General features: G+C 55.8%; 1 protein-coding gene and 1 long non-coding RNA gene across 3 annotated transcripts in view; one reads left to right on the forward strand and one right to left on the reverse strand.

Moving 5' to 3' along the window:
• Positions 1-21707, reverse strand: part of LOC309854165 — a 104231-nt gene extending 82524 nt beyond the window's left edge. For both annotated transcript variants that reach the window (XR_014306110.1, XR_014306111.1), the window contains exon 1: positions 21616-21707. This is a non-coding gene — a long non-coding RNA (uncharacterized lncRNA). The remainder of the gene's footprint in view (positions 1-21615) is intronic.
• Positions 16152-23438, forward strand: SERPINE1 (serpin family E member 1). Its single transcript, XM_082712915.1, has 9 exons — positions 16152-16308; positions 16939-17204; positions 17742-17975; positions 18465-18659; positions 19261-19459; positions 20399-20499; positions 20618-20704; positions 21275-21358; positions 21707-23438. The coding sequence occupies exons 2-9, from the start codon at positions 16940-16942 to the stop codon at positions 21742-21744; spliced, it is 1203 nt and encodes a 400-aa protein (XP_082569041.1). The 5' UTR covers positions 16152-16308; position 16939; the 3' UTR covers positions 21745-23438.
• Positions 23439-26051: the final 2613 nt, after the last annotated feature.

Consider the following 26051-nt stretch of genomic DNA (forward strand, 5'->3'; position numbering starts at 1 on the left):
CGTGTCCTTCTTCCTGCATCCGTCAATGACAGCTGAATGGAAGGCGATGAGAGGTTCTTTCCTAAGCTCACAGACCAGGCCCTTGTCCCTATAATAGGTCTGGAATCTAGACACAGGAAGGGAAACTCAGAGATGCTTCTGAGCATCCCACCGTCTACAGCTGACCGGCGGGGGTGGGGATGGGGAGCCGGGCTGGGGGTGGAGGCAAGATGGAGAAGTAGAGAGAACCGAGAATGTTTTGAGTGGCTTCATGGGGAAGTAGGGGGTGGCGGTCAGGGCCCACCACTGCTGCGGTGACAGCCTGAATAAGAATTCCACAATTCATCATCGAATGACTCAGCCCGGGCTTTGGACCGGCGCCTCTCTGAACCCCGGGGAGCGTGACTCAGCAGCTGAGGGGGCCGGGCGCAGGAGACACAGCCGCAGTCCATGTGAGCGGTGACTGTGGGGAGAACGGCCTGTTCCCAGCTCCAGACCCCAAGGCGGAGCGTCTGCCTCTGTGGTCAGACACACACACACGGCCTGGGGTTCCTAACCATGCGGCCGAGTCTCCTCCCTCAGACCTGGGTTTCTCCTAGTCTGCCGTTGAGAAAGCAGCCCCAGAGATCGCGGGGCTGTCCCCTTTCCCCCCTGGCCTTGGGGTCTGCAGCAGGATGCCAGGGTCACAGATGCTAGGGGCGTCCCTCCCCTGCACTGTGCTGCCGGGGTGAGGCCAGCCTCCCTCTAAGGGCAGCAGAGGCCTCACTGTACGGCGGGGGGAGATGGGCACGTGGCCCAGGCTGGGCACACGACTGGACAGATGGTCACAGCATCCTGCCTCACTGCTAAGGGCAGGGGAATGGGGCTCTCTGGCCTTGATTTCGCTCAAGGGTCAACTCAGAAAATGTCTCTTCCCCTCAGACACAGAGAACCATCTCCCCTTAACACTAAGGTAGTGACAGACCGTCCCTACCCCGTTTTGACAGAAAACAGCCAAAGCAAGGCAAGATGGACCAGCCCCCCCGAATCCAGTGGCAGGGGTAGGACACCGAGGCTGTAGGACGCCATGCAGGACACACAGACCCGCTTGTCCCTGCCAGCGACCCCGATGGCTCTCTCACCTTGGTTACTCACACGCAGCCCTCTCCTCCCCAGGACAAGAAGTCCTGATTCACGCGCAGCATTCCGCGATCCGGTGTTCGGTAAATATTTGTTGGGTGAAAGAACAAAGGAGCGAATCAGGGCTGGAAACTGGTCACTGTTCCTCACTTGGGACGCAGTGGCGGGAGGAGCAGGTGACACCGCGGCTGGCCGGCCAGCCCTGGGGCTAAAGAGGTTTATCCCTCCTCCTTAGAAGGGAGGCACACAGAAGTGCGAAGTTACCCAAATTCTGGGGGAAAAGTAACCCCACTCTACTGTCCTCCCCCCCACCCCCAGTCCTACCAACTTCTACGGGACTGTTACATTTCATCGCTTATCCTGGTCACTGACTGCTTGTTTCCTCTCCAGTTTCCACCTGGGAAGGAGGCAAGCCCTAGAAGGACAGGGCATTTTGCCTGTTTTGTGCGCTGTTCTATCCAAGCCCACAGTACAGTGCCTGGGATATAGTAGATCCTGAACAATGAAGGAAAGAACGAACGCTTCCTCTGAGCCGGGTCTCTTCCTACCTGCTTTGCATTTTGCCTGTATGACCTCATTTAGTGCCCTCAAAGCTTCTAGGAGGCAGCTATTACTATCATCCCTGGTTCAAAGATGGGGAAGTTGAGGTTGGAGATGATGTAACACGGACAATATCGCTGAGAGCTGGGCAACGGCCCGGGTAGAGGCCAAGGCCAGCTGTGGCTTGTCTGGGGTCAGCTCTCAATCACCCCCTCCCCGGCCTGGGGGGACGCTGCCCACAAGGCCTTCCAGGAAAGCCAAACCCTGCTCATCTAACCCTTTTGGTCGATGTTTTTCCCTATCACTCTTCCTACTGACTTCCCCATCACCCTGTCCCACCCCCAAAAGATATTTCTGCCCTGAGATGCATGCATCACTCCAGCTTCCAGGCTCTTCCTGGTAGAACCACACAGACCTCCTGACGGCAGAGAAGGGGACTAGGAAACCTCGAGCCAGCCAGGCCCTACAGAGATGGGCAGGACTGTTTCCACAGCCCGCACCCTCACACCACCCCTCTTGCTCTCTCTGAGATCGTGTGGGATGCTCCCGGCCCCAAGCTCAGGGGAGGCAGAACCCTCCCCCCGCCCCCCCCCCGCCCCAGATCAGTTTCTAGGGGTTTCCTACTGCTGGGAACTGAGCTAGAACGCAGGGAGGCCCCTGCCTACTCCAGAGTTCCAGCATTCCCGGGCACTGTCTCCTCACCCGGGGCAGCTCGGCAGGGCCCAGACAGGGGGAGCCAGACCCCTCACCTCCTGCCTCACCCCCCTAGTCCTATTCTCTGCCCCCAGGCCTCTGTGGTTCTCCAGCCAGGAAGAGTCTGGAAGCTGAGGAAATGCTGTGCTTCAGGGCAGAGATATCTTTTAGGGGTGGCATGGGGATGGGGGAAGTCGGTAGAAGAGTGATAAAGAAAAGCATCAACCAGAAGGAATGGAGGAAGCGGGGTGGGCTTCCCTGGAAGGCCCCAAGGACAGCGCCTCCCTGGGGGAGTGACGGAGAGCTGGCCACGGGCGTTGGCCTCTGCTCAGCTGCTTGTTCCCCGGAGACCCAGGAACATCAGGAGGGGCAGGAAGCCTGCAGAGACCTGAGGACACACACGTCCATGCTCAGGGAGACACAGCACCTGTGTCACCATCCAGGGGCTCAGGGAGGCAGCGGGAGAGGAAGGGAAAGAGGCTGGGGCGTCTGAGCAACATCGCCAAGTGGGTCGGCCGGGGAGGCGGAAGCTGGATCGGGGGTTGTTGGGGGAGACTCTGAGTCCAGATGTTAGAGAGCAGGACCACGCCTCACATATGGGCTTCTGCATGTGGCTGGAGCCGAGCATCCTCGCCAGTGTTGTGGGAGAGAGGGGGTTGTAAACACATGGGGGGGAGGCTTGCTGGGAGGGTGTTCCCAGGCAGGCTCCCTGCCAGCTTGAGCCTCATCAAAGAATCAAGTCTGGAATTTCCCTGAAGCTCATTTCCTATCATTAAACCCTCAGTCGAGGACCACAGCTGCTGGATCTGCCCCTCAAGGGCAAGTGCGGGGGGCGGGGGGCAGCAAGGAGCAGAGCCCTCCAGGAGCCCCCCGAGACCTGTCCACCTCTCCACCCAGAAGCCCCTCTCCTACCACAGGAGGTTTTATGCCTCCCCTCTGGGGTCCTTCCTCCTTTCCTCCAAGAACGGGATTCCGGATGATGAGAGCCACAATTCACCCCAGCTCTAGCGCTTATTAATGGGTGACCTCTGCATAGTTTTCTTTCTCCCCCCCCCTTTTTTTTTTTTTTTTAAGATTCCATTCATTCATTTGAGAAAGACAGAGAGAAGATGAGAGGGGCTGGCCAGAGGCAGAGGGAGAAGCACGCTCCCCACTGAGCAGGGAGCCCAACACGCGGCTCTATCCCAGGACCCCGGGATCATGACCTGAGCTCACACTTAACTGCTCGAGCCAGCCAGGAGCCGCCACCCATCTCCCACCCCCACATAGGTTTTTTTTAGCCTCTCTGGACTCTGTTTCTTCATCTGTATAACGGATGCAGTGGGAGGTCGTGGGGCCCCCACATGAAGAAACGAGATACAGAATGTAAATGTACCCCAGCCAGCGCCTGGCACAAAGATGTCCAAATTTCATCGTTCCTTCCTACCCTCACCCCTCAGGACCATGTGCCTTTCCCCACACCTTCTGGGGACAAAGCTCTGGGGCTGACCTGTTTTCCTCCCCTGCCCCTCCATGCACCCATCCATCAGTCCACCATACAGAAGGCATTTCCTGGGCCCTTCCTCTAAGGGACCAAGGCAAACAGCCAGGGCAAAATTGTCGAGGGAAGACATGGCCAGTTGGGCAAAGAGGCGGGTGACTTTATTGGGGACGTCCATCGCGGCCCCTCTGGTTCCCTGCTAACGCGTGCACACCGTAGACAAAGCCAGCTCAGGGCCAACTGACGGCAACAGGGGCATAAAGACCAGTGCTGGGAACCAAACACCCGCGTATTAATTCACTGATAGAGACACGGACCCCAGGCACCTGGACGCGTCTCTCCCAGCAGCATCAGAATCGAATGGCCGAGTATGGGGTCAGAACAAGGCCTGGGCATGGGATGGTTTCAAAGACTGGACGATAGCCGGAGGCATCCACGCCATCTTGGGACAACCCAACCCCACGGCCTGATCCCTGAGGTTTTTGGGACAGAGCTCCAACTGTCCCACATTACCTAGAGAGCGGGCCCCAAGTTGGATCTCCCTGGAAGCCCCATTCATAATGAGGGGGAGTCTCCCCTCTGTTGGCATCCCTCCGCCAACCCACGCAGAAGACAATGCAGTTAGGTCCCTAAAATCATTTGCAATCTTATCTGTCCTGAGATTTTCCCAGGTCTCCTTAATTGAATTTGGGATATTTACAGACAGACAGTCTCCTAGGTAATTTCTACATAGGGCTAATATCCTCTCCTAACCCGTGTTTCTTCCTAATTGAATTCTCAGAAGGCAATGTTAACTTCAAGGTACTTGGCTGTCAGGCCCAAAGTACCACCCCCGTGGGGCAGTATTAAGGCCCAGAGGAGGAATGTGTAGATCCAAACAGTTCCTACAACTACACGGTGCACCACCCAGTAGGGAAAACAAAATCAACACGGGTGGTACAGTTGAAGAATGAGCCCAGGGCTGAGCGGTGTGTCTGACTGTGGGTCTGATCTTAAGAGCGTTCAAGTTCACAGGAGAGACAGCTTAGGGTGGCCTGGAGGAGGCTGGGAAGCCTTTGGGGGAAAGGGAGGATCCGGCTCTGTGAAGGGCTGATACACATAAGAATGCAGGGGAGATGGTGAGAAAGTGGGAAATCAGGTGACAGAGATGGTGGGGACAGATGGAGCAGAGATCCTGTCCCCATCATGAACGCCTTCCCACTTGCCTTCTTTCTCCCACTGTTCCTTGTATCTTCCCCAGACAGGAACGCGGTTTGTGGAGAAGCCCAGCAGACCTAGGGAGGCCCCGCAGTTAACACAGACCTGGCAGGTGCCCATCCCCCCAACCGCCACCCCCCCCCACACACACACACTTCCTTTTCCCCCACCTGCCTGCCCTGTCCTGCCACAGAGCTAACATCCACCAGCCGGAAACCGTACAGAGGGCAGGCAGGGGAGCCTCTGCCCCAGACTAGAAGCGGCAGCCCCTCGTCTTCCACCTGCTGCCCTGACTGTGGGCCTGATTCAGCCCGGAAGCCAGCTCAGTGTGCCAGACACAACAGGACCTCCTCCCCTTACCTACCGTCCCTTGGGCTTCGCAGAAATGATAACGGGGAGTTTCCGAGTCGGGGGCTTTCCATCCGGGATCCTCTGCTGCCTCCCACCTCGGCCACTGCCACAGAGTGCGTGGCAGGCCACTTCCTGAAAGGATAAACACTTGAGGACCCGGGTCCCCTGAGGCTGTCCTAAGAGTCCAGCCTTCTTGATACCCCCAGAGCCTAACGGGTTCCGTCAGCGCTGGTCTAAAGCAGGAGCTCAGAATGAGAGGGCCTCCCGCTACATTTCCTAGACCCCAAAGCTCTCCTCTTGGTCTCTCTGTCATTCCACTGGTGTCCCTTCTGAAGGAGCAAGACCTTGGACTTGAGAAAATTGCCCTTCTGCTTTCCCAGACCGCCGATCTTTGACAGGGCTGGCCTGTGCAGGGTGGAGGGCTCGGGAAGAAGGAGCGGTCTCCAGCCGCAGGGCCCGAGCTCCCGCCGACCCTGGCATGACCCACGGAGGCCGTCTGGGTCTGGGTCCAGCCCTCTAGGGTGGTGAGCTGTACTCTGGGAAACACGGAGTGCGCCTCAGGGGGCCAGCTGTCGGTTCGGGCTGTGAATAACGGGGGCCTCATCACCACCCCAGAGCTGCAGGGCAGGAGTACCCAGCACCGGGACTGACTAAGAGAGCAGGTCCGGACGGGTGGGTGACAGGTACGGCTCAGGGAGGCTCCGCCAGGCACCTACACGCAGGGCGAATCCGTCGGCCTGCTCTCTGGTCTTCTCCCTGCCCAGGCCCTTCCTTCTCCCCACATGACTCTTGTTTCTCCAGACTGACACCTCCTCCCCAGCCTCTCCACCGTGTGCCTCTGCCTTAGCCCAAAGGTCGGGTCCCTGGACCTTTCACTGTCTGCCCCAGGCCTCAGATATCCCTTGGCTGGATGCCTGAGCTCCCTGATCACTCGAGAAGCATTTGGCACACCTCTCCTCGGAATTTATAACTGCCTTTCTCCAGAACAGGGTCGTAAATCCCTCCAGGGCCAGAGCCCTGGCTCCAGCCCCAGCACCTCTACCTGCCCAATGGGCAGAAAAGGCAGTAAAAGCTGCTGTCCATGAAAGCTTGCAGGCGACAGCGACGATCGCGGGTAGAGGCATCCTACAGATCCAGCTCTCAAGCTGGAGCTCACAGGGGCCTTCCTGAGTGTTTCACGTGTCCCTCTTTGAGGTATTTGAGGCCCGTTCTGGCTTCTCTGGCCCTGAAGTTGAAGACGGTCCCTCCGTGCCTGGGACCGGCCAGCTTTTTATCTCCTCTCTAGCCTTTCCAGCCCATCTCCAAGTCCAGCCTGAAGTCCAAGGTCAACAGATAACCAGACCACAAACAGGAATGGCGCCCAGAAACTGCTAACAGGGCAGACGGGTCAAAGGGCAGCAAGGCACGTCCTCCTCCCCAGCCCTCTCCTGAGGCTACAGCTCCCTGTTCCCAGGTGGCCCAGGCTCAAGGCCTTGGGGAAGAATGTCAGGCAGATTCTTCCTAATGCGATGAGATCCCTTGCCTTCCAAAAGCCACCTCAGAGCCACAAGGGTCTGAAATTGCACACCATTCACGGGGGGTGGGGAGGCGTGTCTCAGGTTATAATCTCAGTCCCAGAGAGCCCCTGGACCGAGATCCAGAACATCACCATTCCCAAGCAAGCATGGCTGGAGAGAGTGTGACGTCATCACAGGGACAGTGATGTCTTTGCAGCTAGACTGGAGACCAGTTTCTTGCACAGCAGCAGCTCTGGGGGGAAGGAAGGAGTCAGGTGTGGGAAGGGGAGCCGTGGCACCTAGTAAAGGAGAAGCCTGGGCCCATCCTGGGTTGGGGGTTCAGCGGAACAGGTGGGCAGGGGACCCCAGGGGGACAGCTGAGGCACTAAAAAACAGAGTGGAGGCGGGTTGGGAGCTGGGGGTGCTGGAGCCATCTCCTCTCATGAGCTGGGTGTCCTCGAGCAAGAGCTCCAGCTCCCCTGTGGGTCCAGACAGTGCCACTCCCGGTCTCTGAGCTGGCTGAGAATGAACGCAGGTACTGAGCATACAATAGGACCACGCAGACAGCCACCTTTCTGCACAACCTAGCCATCAGTACTGCTGCAGCTTGGGGAAGGGAGCCTTAAGCCGCCCTCCACCCTGGCCTCCTTCATCCCAATAGAGCCCCCATGGGCTCTGAGCTCTGCAAATCCTGCCCTAGAACCTCGAGTTGTCTCGCTTGGTTCCTGGCAGTCCACTGGCCATTTGGGGCGGGGGCTAGCCCAGCCTCCACAGGGCTGGTCTTCTTTGCCAAATGCTCCTTTAGTCCTGCCTTTGGCCTCCCTCTGATCCTCCTGACCTTGGCAGGAGATCCTGTTTTTCCCCTATAGACGCTCATCGGCTTCAGAAGGCCAGAAAGGGGGCCAAGGACCATTTCTCCCAGTTGTCACAAAGCAGGACCCAGACCTCTCGCTTTCCACGCCAGCACCCGTACCTGGCAGACAGCTCACGAGGGGGCTTCCCCAGGCTGCGGGTTGTTTACCTGCTTGGGGCAGGAAGGCCCTGTCTTGTTCCTGCCCCTTGCTCTCTGGAGGGTGACTCTGTCTCCCGTGAATTGTTTTCTTTCCGGTGGAATTTTGTTCTTGAGGACTCAGTGTTCTGTCTTAACCACTCCACTGCTGCCACCACCACCAGGCCTCACATCTCGGTTTCCTCCTGTCCAGACAGTGCTGGCCACCGGCCAGGACCTCGACCATTCGTGGCGAGGACAGGGGTTGAGGACAGCGGAGGGGGAAGCAGGAAGTGGGAAGCTGAATTCCTCCTTGGTCAGGGCTTCGGGCCTCTTCTGCGGGGCCTGCGGCGTGTCCGCCGTGGGTGGGCGAGCCCTCCCCCTGCAGGGGTCTGTGTGAGCCCAGCGAGCAAGCCTGGGGTGGACACACGGAGAGGTTTCACACAGATCGGGACACACCCTCCAACCTGGGACTTCATAATCCCCAACTGGTTTCCCCTGAGATTTGTTGCAAGAGCCCCTGGCCCTAAGGGAGTCAGGGAAGACTGATGGGCCAAGACTGAAGCCAGTCTCTAATGGAATCGCAGGGCAGGGGGTGGGAGGCGAGGTGACAGGCAGGACTGCCCAGCCTACGCCAACTCCCCTGCCCTTGGCACTTCCTGTGGGGTTGCACAAAGTCAAAAGAAGGGGCAGTTGTGGGTGCGGGTAGCTCATGCCTCCCTCCCTCTTTCCTGCCCTAGACGTTGGCCCACATGGCAGCCCCAGGAAAGAGCCCAAGTCCAATTCCCGGGGAGTTAAAGGCAACCCGGGTCAGACTGCCCGGCCAGGTCCGGAGCCCTTGTCAGGTCTGAACTGCTTCACCTTGCCACCCTGGCTCCCCTCCCCTCTGCAGCCCCAGCTCCTTCTCCCAGCACCCCTACCCCGAAGGCAGAGCTGATGTAAGTTACTCACTCTGCCTGCATCAGCCTTTACTCCCAGTCCTGCTATTTCCCAACACGCTTGGGGGGGGGGGTGCATACCAAGACCCCCCAGGCAAGGGACTCAGGAGGAGGGTGTCATGTATTTCTGGGTCCTGGACGACGAGGGATGGCAGGCACGACCAGCCCTAAGCACCCGCTTATGACCCAAGTTCTTAACACATTGACCTTGCTTTCATCACGCATCCCTGGGAAGCCTGGTCCCCTCCTGCCCGTGCTAGACATGGGCCAGAACCCTTGATGGCCCTCCTTGCGCCAGTGGGGCTTTTGTCCAGCCCCATCAGCTGAGCTTCTGGGGTTCCCGAGGGCCTGATTCACTGGCCCCCCTCTGGCACAGGGGTCCCAGCCTCTGCTTGAGAGCCAAGTGGCTCAGGAGAGGACACACAGGGAGAAAATTTAAGAATACAAGTTGTTTTTATTTAAAGTAGGCTCCATGCTCAGCATGGAGCCCAACGCAGGGCTCGAACCCACGCTCCTGAGATCAAGACCTGAGCTGAGGTCAAGTGGGACACTTAACCGAGGGAGCCACCCAGGCGCCCCAGGAAGGCAGGATTTAAAGTCAGCTGAAACCTATGGGGCACTTTCTCCGATTGGACAGGGACACTTGATCACTTCACCATGCTATCCTTTGAAATGCTAACAGCGCTGTCATGAAAACGGCCTCCCCCTCCCCACTCTGCAGAAGAGAAAAGTGGAGGCTCAGAGGGACCAAGGAAGCTGCCCAGATGCTCCTGCTGGTCCTCGGGCCACATCTGCCTCTTTCTACAGAAGGCGTCTGGTTCTGAGTCGTGGCGCCTGTCTTAGGGAGAAGGAGGCTCTAGGAAGGAAGTGTGATAACCAGAGCCCGCAGCATCTGGTTGCACGGCTGAGCATCAGGGAACCCTGTGTTGAGAGCAAGCGTGCTGTGCCCATTCTCCCGGACCCAGCTGCAAATCCTGGGAAGGTTAGGAGGAGGGTCGTGGGCCCTGGAATAGCCAAGCACGCCAGCAGCCCGAGTGCATCACAGCTCATCAAGTCAGCTGCTCACCGAGCAGCCCGGGGTGACTCAGGGGGAAAGACATGCAGAGAGCGCCTGCTTCCATATGGCAAGGAAGCAAGGGAGAGGAATGGCCAGTGACTCGGGAGGTCCCTGACTCTCCAGTGGCAAATTCCATCTGGGCGATATCACGCAGGCTGCTTCATCCCTGGGGCCTCTGCCACCCCCAGGTTCCCCCCACTGACCTGGGGCCACCGTCTCTCTGGGCATTCACTCAGGGGAGCTGTAGTGTCCGGAGCTCGGAACCAAACCAGACTAGAACAAGTACATCTATTTCAAGGATCTAGAAGGCGGGTGCAGAAAGAGCAGAGGCCTGCTCCTTTCTGGGAGGACAAGAGAGAGAGGCAAGAAGCCTCAGCCAGAAGAGAAAAAAACTGGTCCCTGGAGAGGAAGGCGCGGAGAGAGGGTGGGGGCATTTTCTTCCCTTTGCCCAAGCAGCTCTGTGCCTCCTGCGCACACCCCAACCCTCTGGACCTCCCTGCTTCCCCGCTGCCGAGGCCAGGCTGCTTCTCCCTCGTAAACCAGCACCAGTCCCTCTGCCTCCAGGGAGCCTTCCCCCCACATTCGAGCCTGCGCCCTGACACCTTGGCCCACAGCTTGGCATAGAGACAGTTGTAGCTTTTAATCTAATGATCGTGTACACATTAAATCTGTCCCAGCGTGGCTGTTCCTTCAGGGAGCGAAGTGTCTCTTTCTCGAAATCACACCAACTAACACTTGTTGTCAACAAGTACCTGGCCATCTCAGAGGAGCCAAGATTCACACAACAGCCCGGGTGAAATAAAACAGGATGTGTCCAGAGAAAGTTACAAAGGGAGTTTCAGGAATTCAGAGAACGAGGAACAAGTTCTGGTAAGGAGGAGAGAAGTGAATCAGAGCTGGACAATCTACATACGTGAGTAAAGAAAAATGGAAGGTGGCCCTAGGGTGTCCCTGGGGTGCCCCACAGGCCTGCATGGCTTCGTTCTCGCTGACACCAGCAGACCCTGCGGTCACAACTACCCCGGCCACTGTACACCCCACCCTTCCCTGTTCATCACACTTCCTCTTGGGGCCACACTGGGCCCCACTGGCTCCCTCTGCTGCTTTCCCCCAAGAGAGGAGGCTCACTTTTGCCTGAGGGATGTGGGGGTCTTGGTGCTCATTGAACAGCGACATTATGAGAGAGCCCCCAAGAGGATACGGCCCCTCAGGGCTCTCCCAGGACATAAAAATCAATGAAACACGGCGACAGCACAGTAGGCTTGCTGAGTACAGACATGACCGTGGGACAGGGGAAGTGTGCCCAAGGGATGAAGAGTATGGGAACCTGACAAGGGTCCGGGGACGTGGGTGGCAGAGAATGGGTCAAGAGGGCCTTCTAGAAGAGTTGGTCAAGCTCTGTTGGATTTTTTTTTTAATACAGATTTTTAAAAAGATTTTATTTGTTTTTTATTTATGATTAATTTAATTAATTAATGTATTATACCGATCACAAGTAGGCAGAGAGGCAGGCAGAGAGAGAGAGGAGGAAACAGGTTCCCTGCTGAGCAGCGAGCCCGATGCGGGACTCGATCCCAGGACCCTGAGATCATGACCCGAGCCAAAGGCAGAGGCTGTAACCCACTGAGCCCCCCAGGCGCCCCAAGTTCTGTTGGATTTTTACCTTCTGCTAAAACAAGCTCCCCTCCTTCCTTGCATGCCTCAGGGGTCAGGACAAGCGTCGAATGTCAGGAAGATCCACATGTGACCCCACAGGCCAGAGAGCAACATCTTCCTAAGACCTAAAATCGGCAAAACCAGCCAGAGGTTCCCCATCAGGCCGGGGGCGGCAGTGGGAAGATGTGACCCAGAGTACACGAGGGCATTTGACATTTGATGCCAACACTTGCCCTGGGCCAAGGGAGGCGAACAGAACATCTAACGTCAAGGAGCTCAAGTGGTATCAAGATTAACAGCTCAAGGGCGCCTGGGTGGCTCAGTGGGTTGGGCCGCTGCCTTCGGCTCAGGTCATGATCTCAGGGTCCTGGGATCGAGTCCCGCATCGGGCTCTCTGCTCAGCAGGGAGCCTGCTTCCTTCTCTCTCTCTCTCTGCCTGCCTTCCAGTGTACTTGTGATGTCTCTCTGTCAAATAAACAAATACAATCTTAAAAAAAAATTAAATTAAATTAAAAAAAAAAAAAGATTAACAGCTCAAGCTGTCTAGGTTCGTGTTCTGGTTCTGTCCCAACCAAGCATGGCCGGCTGCCACTTAGTGAGAGCCTAGAACACGCCACATGCTCACAGGCAATATTTAGAAAAGTGGGAGTCGTTCTCAGCTTCTCTATAAACTGTCAACTACACACCTATCTAGGAAAAAGAAGACTGACGGGCACCTGGGTGGCTCTGTGGTTTAAGCCTCTGCCTTCGGCTCAGGTCATGATCCCAGGGTTCTGGGATGGAGTCCCGCACCTGGCTCTCTGCTCAGCAGGGAGTCTGCTTCCCCCACGCCCCCGCCTGCCTCTCTGCCTACTTGTGATCTCTGTTTGTCAAATAAATAAATAAAATCTTAAAAAGAAAAAAAAAAGAAAAAGGAGACCGAAGCATCTGTAGGTTAAGTTGTGCCTGAGGACACATAGCCAGCAAGGCGTCAGATCTGCGTGTCCGGGTGGGTCTGTCCTTGGCCGTGACTGCTTTTCTCCTCCACTGGATGGATGGTGCCGTGTGGCCTCACACACTTCACGCCCCCTCTGTAGACCACAGGGCCCATGCCTGCAAATTTGAAGGACCAGACTAAATGGTTCCCAGTGTCCCCTGCTCTGAAATACTGGGATAGAATTGCGGAAAAAAGCAGCCGCGGACAAGCAGGGCTGGGGCTAGGTGGCGGGTTGGGGCTTCTGCCTTCTTCAGGCCGTAGGTTTATCGGAGTGTAAGGAAAGAAAGCCAGCAGTGGCCAGAGAAGGGGAGGGGGCTGCGGAGGCAGAGGAGGGGACATCGGGCATGGCACCTGTGTGAGAACGGACCCTGGACACGCCAAGGAGGCACGTGCCTGTCGGGGTCCCAGGGGCATGATCTTAAGTGAGGAGAGGCCTGGAGACAGGCCACTCACCCCAGCTCACTCCAAGGAGAGGGGCAGCGCCAGGCTAGCCCAAACACAGGCTATTTTTGGCTTTGTGTTGTTTGGAAAGCAACCAGGCCAGAAATAGTGCTGTGAGTTAGAAGGACCCTGTCTTTCTCCCACCCCCGGCTCTCCCAGTGAAATCACCAAGAATCGGCAGGGCAGGCCCCAGCATTCCAGGGAGCCTGTGTAACTGATAGGGGGCAGGGTTCTCCTCCCCACAGGAAGACTTGGAGCAGAGCATTTGACTGTAAAAGGGCTTCTGCAAGAGGAGAAGCCAGAGAAGGGGGGACTGAGTCAGAGCGGAAGAGAAAGAAAGGGGGAAAGTGGGAGAGAGCTCCGTGGCTAGAGCAGGAGTGGAAACCTGTTGAGAAAGGGTTGAACAGGGAAGTCAAGAAGAGGGGGAAAGGGAAAGTGGAAAAGCCAGTGGAGGGCAGGTGTTGGGAGAGCAAAGGGGAAGCAAAGAGGAAGAGAGGAAAGCAGGCCCCGGGACAGCTGGAAGGCAGGGATGAGGGGTGCGGGGAAGACCCGCTGCTCTGAGGCCAGAAGCGAACCGGGGCTGCTGGGGTCTGTGGGTGGGGGCGTGGGGGACAGTCATGGAAAATGTGACTCTGGTCTAGTCACGAACCACCTGCTGGCGGACAGATGGCTCCATCTTTCCCAGTTGGCTGGAACTGAAACTTCCCCAGAAATTCACAGTCTTATAACTCACCCTCTTATCTCTGACCCTCTGGGAATCAGAGATCAAGCAATTTCAAAAGCAGGGACTTTTCTCCTTTTGTCTGTTTGATCCCTTACAAAAGAGCTATGGCTTGAGCAAGGTCAAGGCTGTCCGCTTGGAGTTCAGGGAAAGGGGGGAAAGTGACAGCCCCTTGACTCAGGATGGATTCTGAGAAGGGTGTCACATGAATGTCTGCTGGGGGACCGCGGGGGGACCTAGCTGCACCGAGACATGTGGAAGGTCTCCAGAGAGCAGACAGGGAGGAAGCAAGGCCTGACCACACAGAGGAGTGACAGTGACCTAGGTCAAGTCTGGGTTTGGTCATCTAGCAGCCCTAGCTCCTCAGAAAGTCAAAGGAAGAGTCAGAAACCCCAGCATAGGACCTGGTGACACTGGGCCTTGCCTCAGTTTCTAATTCACACCCATTCACACCCATGACTGCCTTCGTAAAGTCAGCCCTCGTGGGGCACCTGGGTGGCTCAGTGGGTTAAGCCTCTGCCTTCGGCTCGGGTCATGATCCCAGAGTCCTGGGATCGAGCCCCACATCGGGCTCTCTGCTCAGTGGGGAGCCTGCTTCCTCCTCTCTCTCTCTCTCTCTGCCTGCCTCTCTGCCTCCTTGTGGTCTCTGTCAAATGAATAAATAAAATCTTAAAAAAAAAAAAAAAGTCAGCCGTCGTAAACTGCATCCCCGTTCTTCCCAACGGGACACAGAGCTGCTCCCCTCCAGGCCTGGGAACAGAGGGTCTTTGCTGGAATGCCATCAGGATCATCCGTCAGGTCCAGGAGCAGGACGCAAGCTGTCCGCAGAAAACAGCAGGGACTTGTAGGCTAAGGCCTGGCTGGGCGAGGCCAGGCGAGGGGCGACGGTTCCCAGTACGGCCAATGGAAGAAGGGAAGGAGGCTCGGCTCCAGGAGGCTCCAGAGAAGGGGCAGCAGGGTGCCCCCAGGGACCCCTTCCAGTCGCATCTCCAACCACTGCCCCGCTAGCTTGGGGCTTGGCCCTCCCACCCCTGATGCCCGCGGCCCTGTCCCCCTCACCCTTATGCCCCCAGGGGTGGGGGGCAGGGCACTGGGGGCATTTCCTGGGGTAGGAGATGGGTCGGGGGCTGCGCTTCTGTCTTCTCCCCTTGAGAGAGGTCAGGAGCAACCGCCCCCTCGTGCTTCACCACTCTCTCGGGGACTGCAAACCAGACCAGCGGAGGAGGACATGAACAAGAAGTGACATGGGAACGGGCCTGTACTGGAAAAGGGGGGGGGGTGATCCTAGCTTTCCGACCGAGGCTTGCCCTTCTCTCCTGCCACCCCCTCCCCACCTGACTCCCAGGGGCAACGGAGAAAACAAACGGAGGCGGAGGCCGAGTACAAGTGGGGAAAGCCGTCCAGCTGCGGTTGCCCTTGGCATCTGCTTACTGAAAAGATCCAAAACAAATACCCCGATGCTTCCACCCACTCAAACTTCCTGTGATTCTGCTATCGGATGTCTCCATGGATACTTCCAGTTGAACCCCACCACCTACACCCAGCAAGACAGTGTCAAGGGCTTCGTGTCCCACCCAGCCACCCCATAACAGCCTGGGCACGTGGCCTGACCCCACTAAGCCCCCAGATGCCCGAGTTCGGTCCCACAGACCAGCCTCTGGCCAACTCCCATCCTCTCTAGGATTGTTGGGTCACTCCTCCACCTCCAAGCCCAGTGGCCTAAAGGCGCACCCCACAAACAAAAGGCCACACATGTACTCTCTCACTAGCCGCTCCGGCCCTGCGGTGTCTGCGTCTCGAGGAAAGGATAAGATGTAATTCTCCCCAGGCTCCAAATTGCTTGCCAAGGCTTTACCCCGTTTACCCCTGGTCCCTCTCACCTTCCATCACCCCACCCAGCACACTCAAACCCCCTCCAGACACAGCTGTTGGCACACAAGAGAGCCCAGGGGGCACCTCGAGAGTCTGGAGACGTGGGAGAGTCAGCTGTGTATCATCGACGGGCTGGCGGGCCCCCGGCAGGGAAGAGGAAAAAAAACGGAAGGGAGTCCTCTGTGTGCTCCTGTCCTAGACAATCATAACCCAGACAATCAGAGGGCACGCTCCGTGCCCTCTGGCTGCTGGGATGAGGCCAAGAGGAGGGAGGCAACCCGTTTCTCCGAAAGAAAAGGAAGGAATGTAAACTGCTTCCCCCGTGCAGTTCATTGCAAACACAGGGTATCTGGGGCCGTCTGGCCCTGCCAGGGGTCAAGCTCGCAGATCATCTCCAAAGAGAAGGGCACAGGCAGGGGGGCAAGTCCAGGGAAGCCCTTGGGCCAAGGCCAGTAGGGTTTGCTCAGTTGTTCCCGACCCCCCTCACCCACGTACACACACAGAGCAGCACGCACACACATGCCTCAGCGAGTCTGGCAGAGGGAGGTGCAGAGGGGGCCTGGCCGGACTTCCAGATCCAGAAAGTGGGTGGGGCTGAGATGAGTTCATCTATTTCCTGCCCACAGTGGTATAAAGGGAGGTAGCAGGCTGCCGAGGAACACAGCTGCGTCTGGCTGCGGGGCCAAGAGCACTGTCAAGGGAGCCACACCCCCTCTGGGGCAGCAGAATCGCCACCGTCAGCAGCAGCAGCAGCAGCAGCAGCAGGACAGACCAGCAATCACAAGGCACCTTTGAGAACTTCAGGTAAGAGAGAAAAAAACCAGACCTCTCTGTCTCTTCCTCGGATTGAGGACAAGAAGGCTCCTCTGCGCAACGCCTCCCACGACGTGCCCTCCATCCACAATCCCCACTTTTCCTCTTTTCCCTCCACTGGAGACCTGCAGATCTGAGTGCATGTAAGCCGGCGGGGCCCGACCCACAGCCCCACCGCCCAGAAACAAGGGCCTGGATTCTCTGTCCTTCTGCATTAGGACTCCCCGCCCTCCTCTGGGAAGGGGCCTTTCATGCCTGCGAACTTGAATGAATGAATAGTGGTGAACATTAGAAGAGAACTAAAAGCATTATGGAAATCAAAGGCAGTATTATAATTTAGCCTTCTGCCCTCCCCGCTCCTCCAAAGGGAGAGACACTGCAGGGCGCTGTTAGGGGCTGCTGGAGTCCCACAGGTAGAACCGCACCTAGGGCTCCGTGGGGCTGAGACGGAGGGGAAAGGCTCAGAATCGGGGCCCTCAGGGTCTCTTCCTTGTGTTCACGCATCACCCACCCACGGCAAACACAGGGAGCCCGGCCCCTGGCAGGGGGGCCCGTCTCCCCGCCCCACCCACGCCTCTTCCAGAACTCTCGCCTCACCAGATTCTTTTCCGCTTGCTCTAGGATGCAGATGTCTACAGTCTGCCTTGCCCTGGGCCTGGCCCTTGTCTTTGGTGAAGCATCGGCCTCCTACCTCCACGAGACTCGGGCAGCGGAACTGGCCACAGACTTCGGAGTGAAAGTGTTTAAGCAGGTGGCACAGGCCTCCAAGGACCGCAACCTGGTTTTTTCCCCCTATGGGGTGGCCTCTGTCCTGGCCATGTTGCAGCTGACCACAGCAGGAGACACCCGGCAGCAGATCCAAGAGGCCATGCGGTTCCAGATTGATGGTGAGAGATGGGGCAGAGCGCGGGGTGGGCGGGTGCTCACCCTGTCTTCTTGGGACAGGGGCATCACCAACCAGAAGCAGGGGGAAGGCCAGCCCCGGCTGAGCCAAGTCACCTCCTGTGCCCCATCTTTCCTGCACACCTTCATCCCCCGTGGACCTGTTTCCTCATCTGCAGAATAGGGACAATAAAATTATCTCCCACACAGAGCTGCCGTGAGGGTTCCATCGAATTCTGCGGGTGAAATGTTTCTCATCGTTATTGTGCTGATAAGAAAAAAAAGTAGCGTTCATGACTTAAAAGGAGAGAAAAATATTCGAACCCACAAAAGGGTGGGGACCTGAGATTTTTTGAGGAAAAGAGGGAGATGAAGAAGAGGTTAAGATTCGAAAGGGCATCTCCGTCCAGAGGTCCCCAGGAAGCAGAAGAGCCCCATTGAGACCGGCAGGATTGGGCCTCTCTTGTGGGGGAAGTTGGCCCAAAGGGGCGCCCTTGGCTTAACATAAGCTAACGTGTCCTCTCTGTCCTGTCCGCGCACAGAGAAGGGCATGGCACCTGCCCTCCGCCAACTGTACAAGGAGCTCATGGGGCCGTGGAACAAGGACGAAATCAGCACGGCGGACGCCATCTTCGTCCAGCGGGATTTGAAGCTGGTTCACGGCTTCATGCCCTACTTCTTCAGGCTGTTCCGAACCACAGTCAAGCAGGTGGACTTCTCAGAGGTGGAGAGAGCCAGGTTCATCATCAACGACTGGGTGAAGCAACACACAAAAGGTGAGCCGGCAGGGACAGGAGGCCCGAGGGCCCGCAGAGGAAACAAACCCCCAGCACCCCAGGGTCTCCTTGCCAGCGCGCTCCTCTCCGTAGACGGGTCAGGCGCTCTAGGGATCAGAGCATCTCTGTTTTCATAAGTAGGCCCTCCCGTGGGCTATCTCTAAGGGTGCTCAAAAGGGCTGTGAGATGAACAAGAACACAGCTCTCCCAGACTACAGCTTAGGGAGCAAAGCAAGAGAAGAGCCAAAGTTAGGGAAGACTTCTCTCTGCGTCTGATCCCAGACGGGATCCCAGCAGCAGAGCGTGTGCTGGGCGGGAAGCTCTCCCGAGATCCCTAGGAAGACAGAACAGGTTGAACACAGCTAGCCCCACTCACTTACACCCCCAGTCTGCCTCAAAGACACACATCCAATCTGAGAACTGAGGGAAACCTGCTAATAGCACTGAAACCTATCTGACCCCGTCACCGCTCACCTGGCTTTCTCGCAGGCATGATTGGCGACCTGCTGGGCAGAGGGACTGTGGACCAGCTGACGCGTCTGATGCTGGTGAATGCGCTCTACTTCAACGGCCAGTGGAAGACCCCTTTCCCCAAGTCGGGCACCCACCACCGCCTCTTCCACAAATCTGATGGCAGCACCGTCTCCGTGCCCATGATGGCTCAGACCAACAAGTTCAACTACAGTAAGTTCAAGATCTTCTTCCAAAAGTCCCAGCACGACTATACCTCATCCCCCTGGGGGGGGGGGGGAATCTCCTCCCAGGGAGGAGAAAGTCCCGAATATAGCCCAGCTTTGCCAAAGACTCCTCAAGCAGGAGCTGTTTAGCTGGAGCAGCCAAATGTAGCTTTAGCTTATGCATGACAAAGCGGACATCCAGAAAGTTCCTCCAGCCCACATATGACCCCCCGACCTCTGTCTCCAGTCGAGTGTTTCCAGTATGATTACAAAGGGGGGCTCACAAAGCCTACAGGGGGAAGGCCTGTACAGGTGGACGTTGAGTTGAAGGAGGAAAGAATGCGGATGAATTAGTGGTTGGGTGTGGGGGACGCGGGAGTGAAGGCCGAGAAGCCCTAAAGGAGACAGGGTAACCAGACGACACTGAATTGGCCGAAGAGGAGGGAAATGAGGATTAAAAGCTTTGACTGGGGGAGCCTCCCAAGCCCGGGGAGAAGGCTGGCTTCCAGAAAGGGCAGAGGAGACCAAACTCGTTGAAAACCCAGTGCTGGGTGAGGACCAACAAAAGCAGAAGCCATCAACAGTGCGCCAATCCGGTGTCTTCGCAGCCGAGTTTTCTACCCCCGACGGCCATTATTACGACATCCTGGAACTGCCCTATCACGGAGACACGCTCAGCATGTTCATTGCTGCTCCCTATGAAAAAGACGTGCCTCTTTCTGCCCTCACCAACATCCTGGATGCCCAGCTCATCAGCCAGTGGAAAGGGAATATGACCAGACGGCTCCGCCTCCTGGTTCTGCCCAAGTAAGTCACCCCTGGCTCTCACCACTCTTGCCAATCCCTCCCCCAAACCCCCTCTATCTGCCCCCTCCCTTCCCCCAGGGCTCCCTGCAAGGCCCACCTCCAGTTTCCCAGATGTGACATTTGCAGGGCAGGGACATGTGTGGGAAGCTGATGGGAAACACTCCGGCCTGGGTTTGATTAAGATTCCGCTCATCCTCCCTCCTCCTGTTTCCACTGGAGGGCGGCGGGGAGTCTTTCTAGACCGTGCCCCCACCCTGGCCACCCTCAGCATACCGGGTCAAAGCCAGCCAAAGAGAAATGGTGGAGGTGGGGAGCCAGACCGGCCTTTGAAAGACCCTTTCCCACCCCCCTCGGCTCAAGTCAACATCCAAACAATGGAGACAAAAGGAGCCCGAGCAGCTTCTAGCTGGCTTCCAACAAAGGAGATTTTAAAAATCCTTCTGCAGAAGCACAGAAGGCGGAGAAAGCCGAGGCTGGGTCATTCCAGAATTATAGAGAAGCCTCCCACTGCGCTGACCCCAAATTTCCAGATGCTGTAATGCCAGGCTTGGGGAAAGGGGAGAATTTCGCTGGTTTGAATGCTCTTGCCCCGCCCCCACCCCCATCCCTATAAAGTGAAACCCGGAGGGAATGCGAGCCCTGATGGGAAGCTAGGGGAACCCCGAGCTGGAGTCCTCTTCAGAATGAGCTCCCCGGAACACAGCCTGCAGACCAGGTTCCGGCAGAGGAGGCGGGGGGGGGGGGGGGGGGGCGGCAGACAATGTTCATTTCTGGTAGACCTTCCACACAGATTTGAAAAGACCAGCGCCCCTCCACTTCCACATCTGTCCCCATCCTGTTGGGCCGCCAGCCAGGCCCGGAAGGGGCTACACTGGCAGGGACTGGGAGAAGCTACAAGGGGAGGCCCGAGCGTGAGAGGTTTCCTGCTTCTGTGCCCAGGTTCTCCCTAGAGAGCGAAGTCAACCTCCGGGGACCCCTGGAGAACTTGGGGATGACGGACATGTTCAGGCCAAACCAGGCGGACTTCTCCAGTCTTTCAGGTGGGAGGTTTTCCTTCGGCTTTCTTCTGCTGGCAGACTGGGGGGGCCCCAAGGGGACAGAGGGGGTGTGTCTCTGAGAACCCCAGCTGATCTGCCCTGGGATGTGCTTGGGTTTCAGATCAAGAGGCCCTGTACGTGTCCCAGGCGCTGCAGAAAGTGAAGATCGAGGTGAATGAGAGTGGCACGGTGGCCTCCTCCTCTACAGGTGAGTCGGGCTCAGGTGAGGCCTGGGGCGGGGGGTCCTCCGCCCAAGGCTTCCAGGAGGGGCCTACATCTGGGATGAACCCCGTGGCCCTGCTCTACCAGGCTCCCCTCACGGAGTGGCACCCCCTCCTCGCCCTGATGCCAAGGGCATCGCCCCGACCCCAACAGAGTTTCTCAGCCTAGAAAGTGGGTTCACTTGGCCTTGGAGCCCAGTCCCTCACCCGACGGCTCCAGAGGTCCCCTGAAGGTGAAAAGCACATCCCCCCACCCCGCAAAGGAAGCCTGGCTTCTTCTCCCAGTGGCTGGTCAGCTTAAGGAACTTGCTCCCCAAGACGCTCTACAAAGGCTTACATAAATGGCTGTTTGTGAGGAGCTGACAGGTCTCAGCGAAACTCCTGGAAGCAACCAGGCCTCTGAGGATTTCCCTCAACTGTTAAGGCTCACAGCCAAGCCTCCTAGACACCCCCCCAAGGGCTACCACCAGAAGGCCGGTGTCCGGGCATCCCTGCTGATCAGTCCAGGCGCCAGTGCCCAGTCCCTCTGTTCTAGAACCTTGTTCCTTCTCTCTTAGCCATCATCGTCTCAGCCCGAATGGCCCCCGAGGAGATCATCATGGACAGACCCTTCCTCTTCGTGGTGCGGCACAACCCCACAGGTGAGCCGAGGCCGCGATGCTCCCCTGCCCTCTCCCCCGGGGCCCCTCGCCCCTGCCCCATCTTCTTGCCTCAGGCACCAGTCTAGACAGGTGTAGACACTCCCTCCTACCCCGGGAGGACTCCAGACAAAGAATCCAGAGCTCTGGTTCACCTCCTCCACTCAGGGACAACGCTCTGTCACCAACAGAGCACCGTGCCAGGACCCCAGCCCTAGCTTAGTCACAACAGCAGCTGTGACTCCTAACAGCTCACTCACGTTCTCACATCTCGGTTCATCCATAAACATGGGGCTGCGTGAGCTGTGCCTTTTCTTCCTGTTCTCATCTCCCACGCATCTCCATCCTCAGGAACGGTCCTTTTCATGGGCCAAGTGATGGAACCCTGACCGCGAGAACAGCAGCCCTCATCTGGGACAGAACTGGAGATACATCCAAGAAGAAGGAACTCTAAAGGATAAAATATATATATTTTTTCATTAATTTTTCTGGAGAAAAAGAAGGCATTTGCCCTTTAGGGAAAAACAAAACAAAACAAAACAAAACAAAACAAAACAAAAACCAAAAAAAGGTAAATCTTTCGAATCTGCATGCCAGACCTCAGCCTCTCCCAGGAATGGCGAAGAGGACCTTTCAGTAAAACTCCACGGTGGAGCCCCCCGGAGAGACCTCCGAAGCACAGCTCGGTCTCCACACCAGACTGTAAACCTCAGACAACCACTGGCGCAGCTGCTCTGCCCATCCGGGTCTGCAGACCTGGACCCCGCCGAGACCCCGGCAGGATGGCACCCCAAGGCTTGCGGGAGCTTTTGTGTGCTTGGTGGAAACGATTTGTGTTCCAGGCACGTAGCTGTCACTCTTGCACTGTCTGCCACTGCTGAGGAGGCTGGCGGCGGGCCAAAGAAGGCCAGTGGGAGAGGCACCCTTTCTGTTCCAGGTCTGCGCCGCCCCAGATCGGAGGGTCTCGCGGCCCTGGGCGGAGACCCGCCCTGACCTGGCCGTCGCCTTCCCCAGAAACAGTGTGCATATATTATTTTGGAGTGTAGGTGACTTGTTTACTCATAGGAGCAGGTTTCTGCTTCCCACTAACTTTATTTTGCAGGAATGGAGGAAGAGAAGTGAGATGCGTGCCTGGTTCTTGGCTCTAATCTCCCAGTGGGGAGGGTGGGATGCCAGGGGTGTGCTTGGGTATTTAATCACATCCTTGTCCTTGTGTGCTTGTGAGAGAGAAAGAGGACTCTTAAGAAAGACGTAGTCTATGTATTTGCTTGTCATGTTCCCTGATGGTTTGTGTCTTGCCTCTCAGGAGTCTGGCCCCTTGACTAGCTGCCCCTCTGGGCGGCAAGCGTGGTGGGGCCCACACTGCCCCCTTGTGGCTTCCTGAGCCCCGTGGTTCCTCGTCCGTCCTGGCCCTTCCACTCCATGGCGAAGACCCCTGCCAAGATGATCTAACTTTAGGGACCAAAAGGATGTGGTGGGTCGGAGAGACTACAGCGAGGACAGCGTGCTTTCAAAATTTTCCAATATATTTAGGAACAGGAGAGCAAGGGGCTGCACGACCTAACAGGACAGAACTTTCCCCAATTACAGGGTGATTCACAGCCGCATTGGTGACTCACTTCGATGTGTCATTTCCGGCTGCTGTGTGCGAGCAGTGGACACGTGAGAGAGGGGGAGAGAGATTGAGAGAGAGAGAGGAGAATGAGAGAGACCACGAGCTCGGACTTAACTACCCTCACTAGATAATCTTTCTGAAAGCCAACGAGCTAGGGGGCATGGTATGAAGACCCAGTTTGTTGAAGAATTGCACATAGATGTTGAATGAATGAATGTAACCCAAACAGGACCCTGACCGCCTCCCCCCCAACCCCCCCATCCCTCTTCAGTGAAAAATCTTTGTTCTTTGTTTGTTTGTTTCTCTTAATGCACTGGACAGTGACAGCTACACACAGTCCCCATAAGGATACCCAAGTGTGGGGTCCAACATTCTTGAAGTTGTGTTGAATCATATGCTTTTTCACTTTTGATATATAAACAAGCAAAATATTTTTTAAAAATAATAAAATAAGTTAATTAAAATATTCCAAAAGAGTCCCTGTCTTTACTCCCCACGTTTCACGCAGTAGAAAATCAGAATCCCATCAGTCCACAGACTTCTCCAGTAAAGGGGATCTTTATGAAACGTATGCCCACAAGCTCAAGGCACAAAGACCTGCCCTGGGCAAGTCCACGGGGCTGACCACCGGGCCTCTGCAAGAAGGCGCACAGGCCATGTTGTGTAGGGCATAATCCTCCCCCTGGGCGTCACCCTCTAAAAGGAAAGAGGGGTCCCCCCAACACCTGCTCGTGCGCACTGTCCCTGGGGGTTCCCATCTCGGTTCATGCCATTCCCTTCCCTGCCAAAAGCCCTCACCCCTGCACCCACCCCACTCCCCACTTCTCAAAACCCAGACCAAGCCCGGTTCCTTGACCTGGCGCTCCCCACGGGTGACCTGGTCCAGACCATTACTCTCTACCTGCCACTTAGCAAGATTTCTTTTTCCAGCCGTGTAACAGTGCTTGTATTCACGCGTGCTCTTTAGCTCTGAGTGTACCATCCCCATGTACAGATCGGGTTCCTCTGGAAACAAGGCTCTTTTGTGATATAGACTCTTAATATCCTCCTTAAAACGACATCCTGGAAAGTCTTTTATTCTGTTCCTCTAGTCTCTTGAAGGCTCTTGCCAGGGGACGTACCTCCCCCAATTAGTTTCTGTTCATATCTTCAAAAAAATAATCTTTTAAGCTGAAAAAAAATACCAAGAACTAGCTGTCGGAATTGTATGCTGTCCAGCTCCAGAACCCGAAAGACAGGCGTGATAGATCAGCCCCCGGGAAACCTAGGTCTTCTCTCTCTCTCTCTCTTTTTAATTTTTATTTAAGGAATCTCTGTGCCCAGCGTGGGACTCAAACTCATGAACTCATGATCGAGAGTGGGTTCAGACTGAGCCAGTCCCTAGGTCTTGCCTTTTTTTTTTTTTTTTAAGATTTTTTAGAGTTTATTTGACAGGCAGAGATCACAAGCAAGCAGAGAGGCAGGCAGAGAGAGAGGGAGGAAGTAGGCTCCCTGCTGAGCAGAAAGCCCAGTGCGGGGCTGGATCCCAGGACCCTGAGATCATGACCTGAGCTGAAGGCAGAGGCTTTAACCCATTGAGCCACCCAGGCGCCCCCCTAGGTCTTGTCTTAATAAGAACTGATAACCACCTGCGGTCTTGTTCAAAATGCCTTCTAACAGTTAGTAGGCTGTAAGTTCTCCATCACTGGGAGGGTTTAAGGACAGCCCGGATGACCTCCCGGTGGCGCTAGCTTCTGCAGACAGGGTATACTTTTTAAAACGTATGTTTTAATCGAAATTTAATTTTAGATGTCAGGTGACTTTTGTAAGGGATATCAAACACAAGCTCATAGGAAGACACTCAGTTTGAAAGGTAAAAATAGGAACTTAATTGGCCCCCAGTTTCTTCGGTGTTCTTTTAGAACTGTGTTAAGCATTTATAAGCATATTTAAAATATTCTTCTCTTTCACACAAATGAGATCATTATACACACACACACACACACACACACACACACAGTGTTTGGCAACTTGCTTTATTTACCCAATGATACAGCCTACACACCTGTCCCTCATTCCCTTTACCAGTTGCATATATGGATGCACTTCAATTCCTAAACCTCCATTGATGGATTTTGGTGGTTCCACGGTTTTATTCTTATTTTTGTTACCAGCAAGGCTGCGATGCACATGCATCCCAGTGCACGTGTGTTCATGTGTCCATAGGATAGTTTCCTAGCAGCGGGACTAAGGATCTTTCAAGAACCTCTCAACCCTGCAGTCATGTGACTCTGGTAATACAAACGTTCTCAAAAGGCACAGACAGTCAAAAGTGATCATTCTGCCTGGTTAGAATCTTACTTCTTCTCAAGCTTAAATAAGCCTTCACAACTTTGCTAAATAAGCCCACTGGTGTGAATAAAGATAGATTTCAGGCCTTGAACTAAAGGAACCTTCACATTATAATTTTCTCTAAATTGTGTTAGACTTCCTTGGAACGAGTTTAGATTATGATGTTAATCCAGAAAGGGCGTTCATTCAGCCTACTCATTCCCCAGTCATTCAACATTTGCTAAAGGGCTTCTCCCTGACCCTATCATTCCTGTTTCCCTCTAGAGGGACAGTTAGGGACCTCCTTGGGTGCCTCCAACATGGTGCTCTAAGATGTTCAAAGGGGATGTGGTTGTTTGGCACCTTCTCCTTATGGATTCTTGTCTTTGATTTTTTGTTTTGTTTTTTAAGGTTTTATTTATTTATTTGACAGAGATCACAAGTAGGCAAGAAGCAGGCAGAGAGAGCGGGGGAAGCAGGCTCCCCGCTGAGCAGAGAGCTGGATGCGGGGCTCAATCCCAGGACCCCGTGATCATGATCTGAGCTGAAGGCAGAGGCTTTAACCCACTGAGCCAGCCAGGCACCCCAGATTCTTGTCTTTGGATTCATCTTTTTTTTTTTTTTTTCAGGCTTTCTCTTCTCCTCAAGGGTCCCTAGAGTATGAGGGGCCCCAAAGCCCAATCAAGCCTGGTCTTCCTCTCTCCTTAGAAAGCCAAGGGATTAACTATACTGGAATTAAAATGTAAATTTTGGAAGGAGGGAAGGAAGGAA

The sequence above is a fragment of the Mustela nivalis genome (genome assembly GCF_964662115.1).
Source record: "Mustela nivalis genome assembly, chromosome: 19".
In the NCBI taxonomy this organism is placed as follows: domain Eukaryota; kingdom Metazoa; phylum Chordata; class Mammalia; order Carnivora; family Mustelidae; genus Mustela; species Mustela nivalis.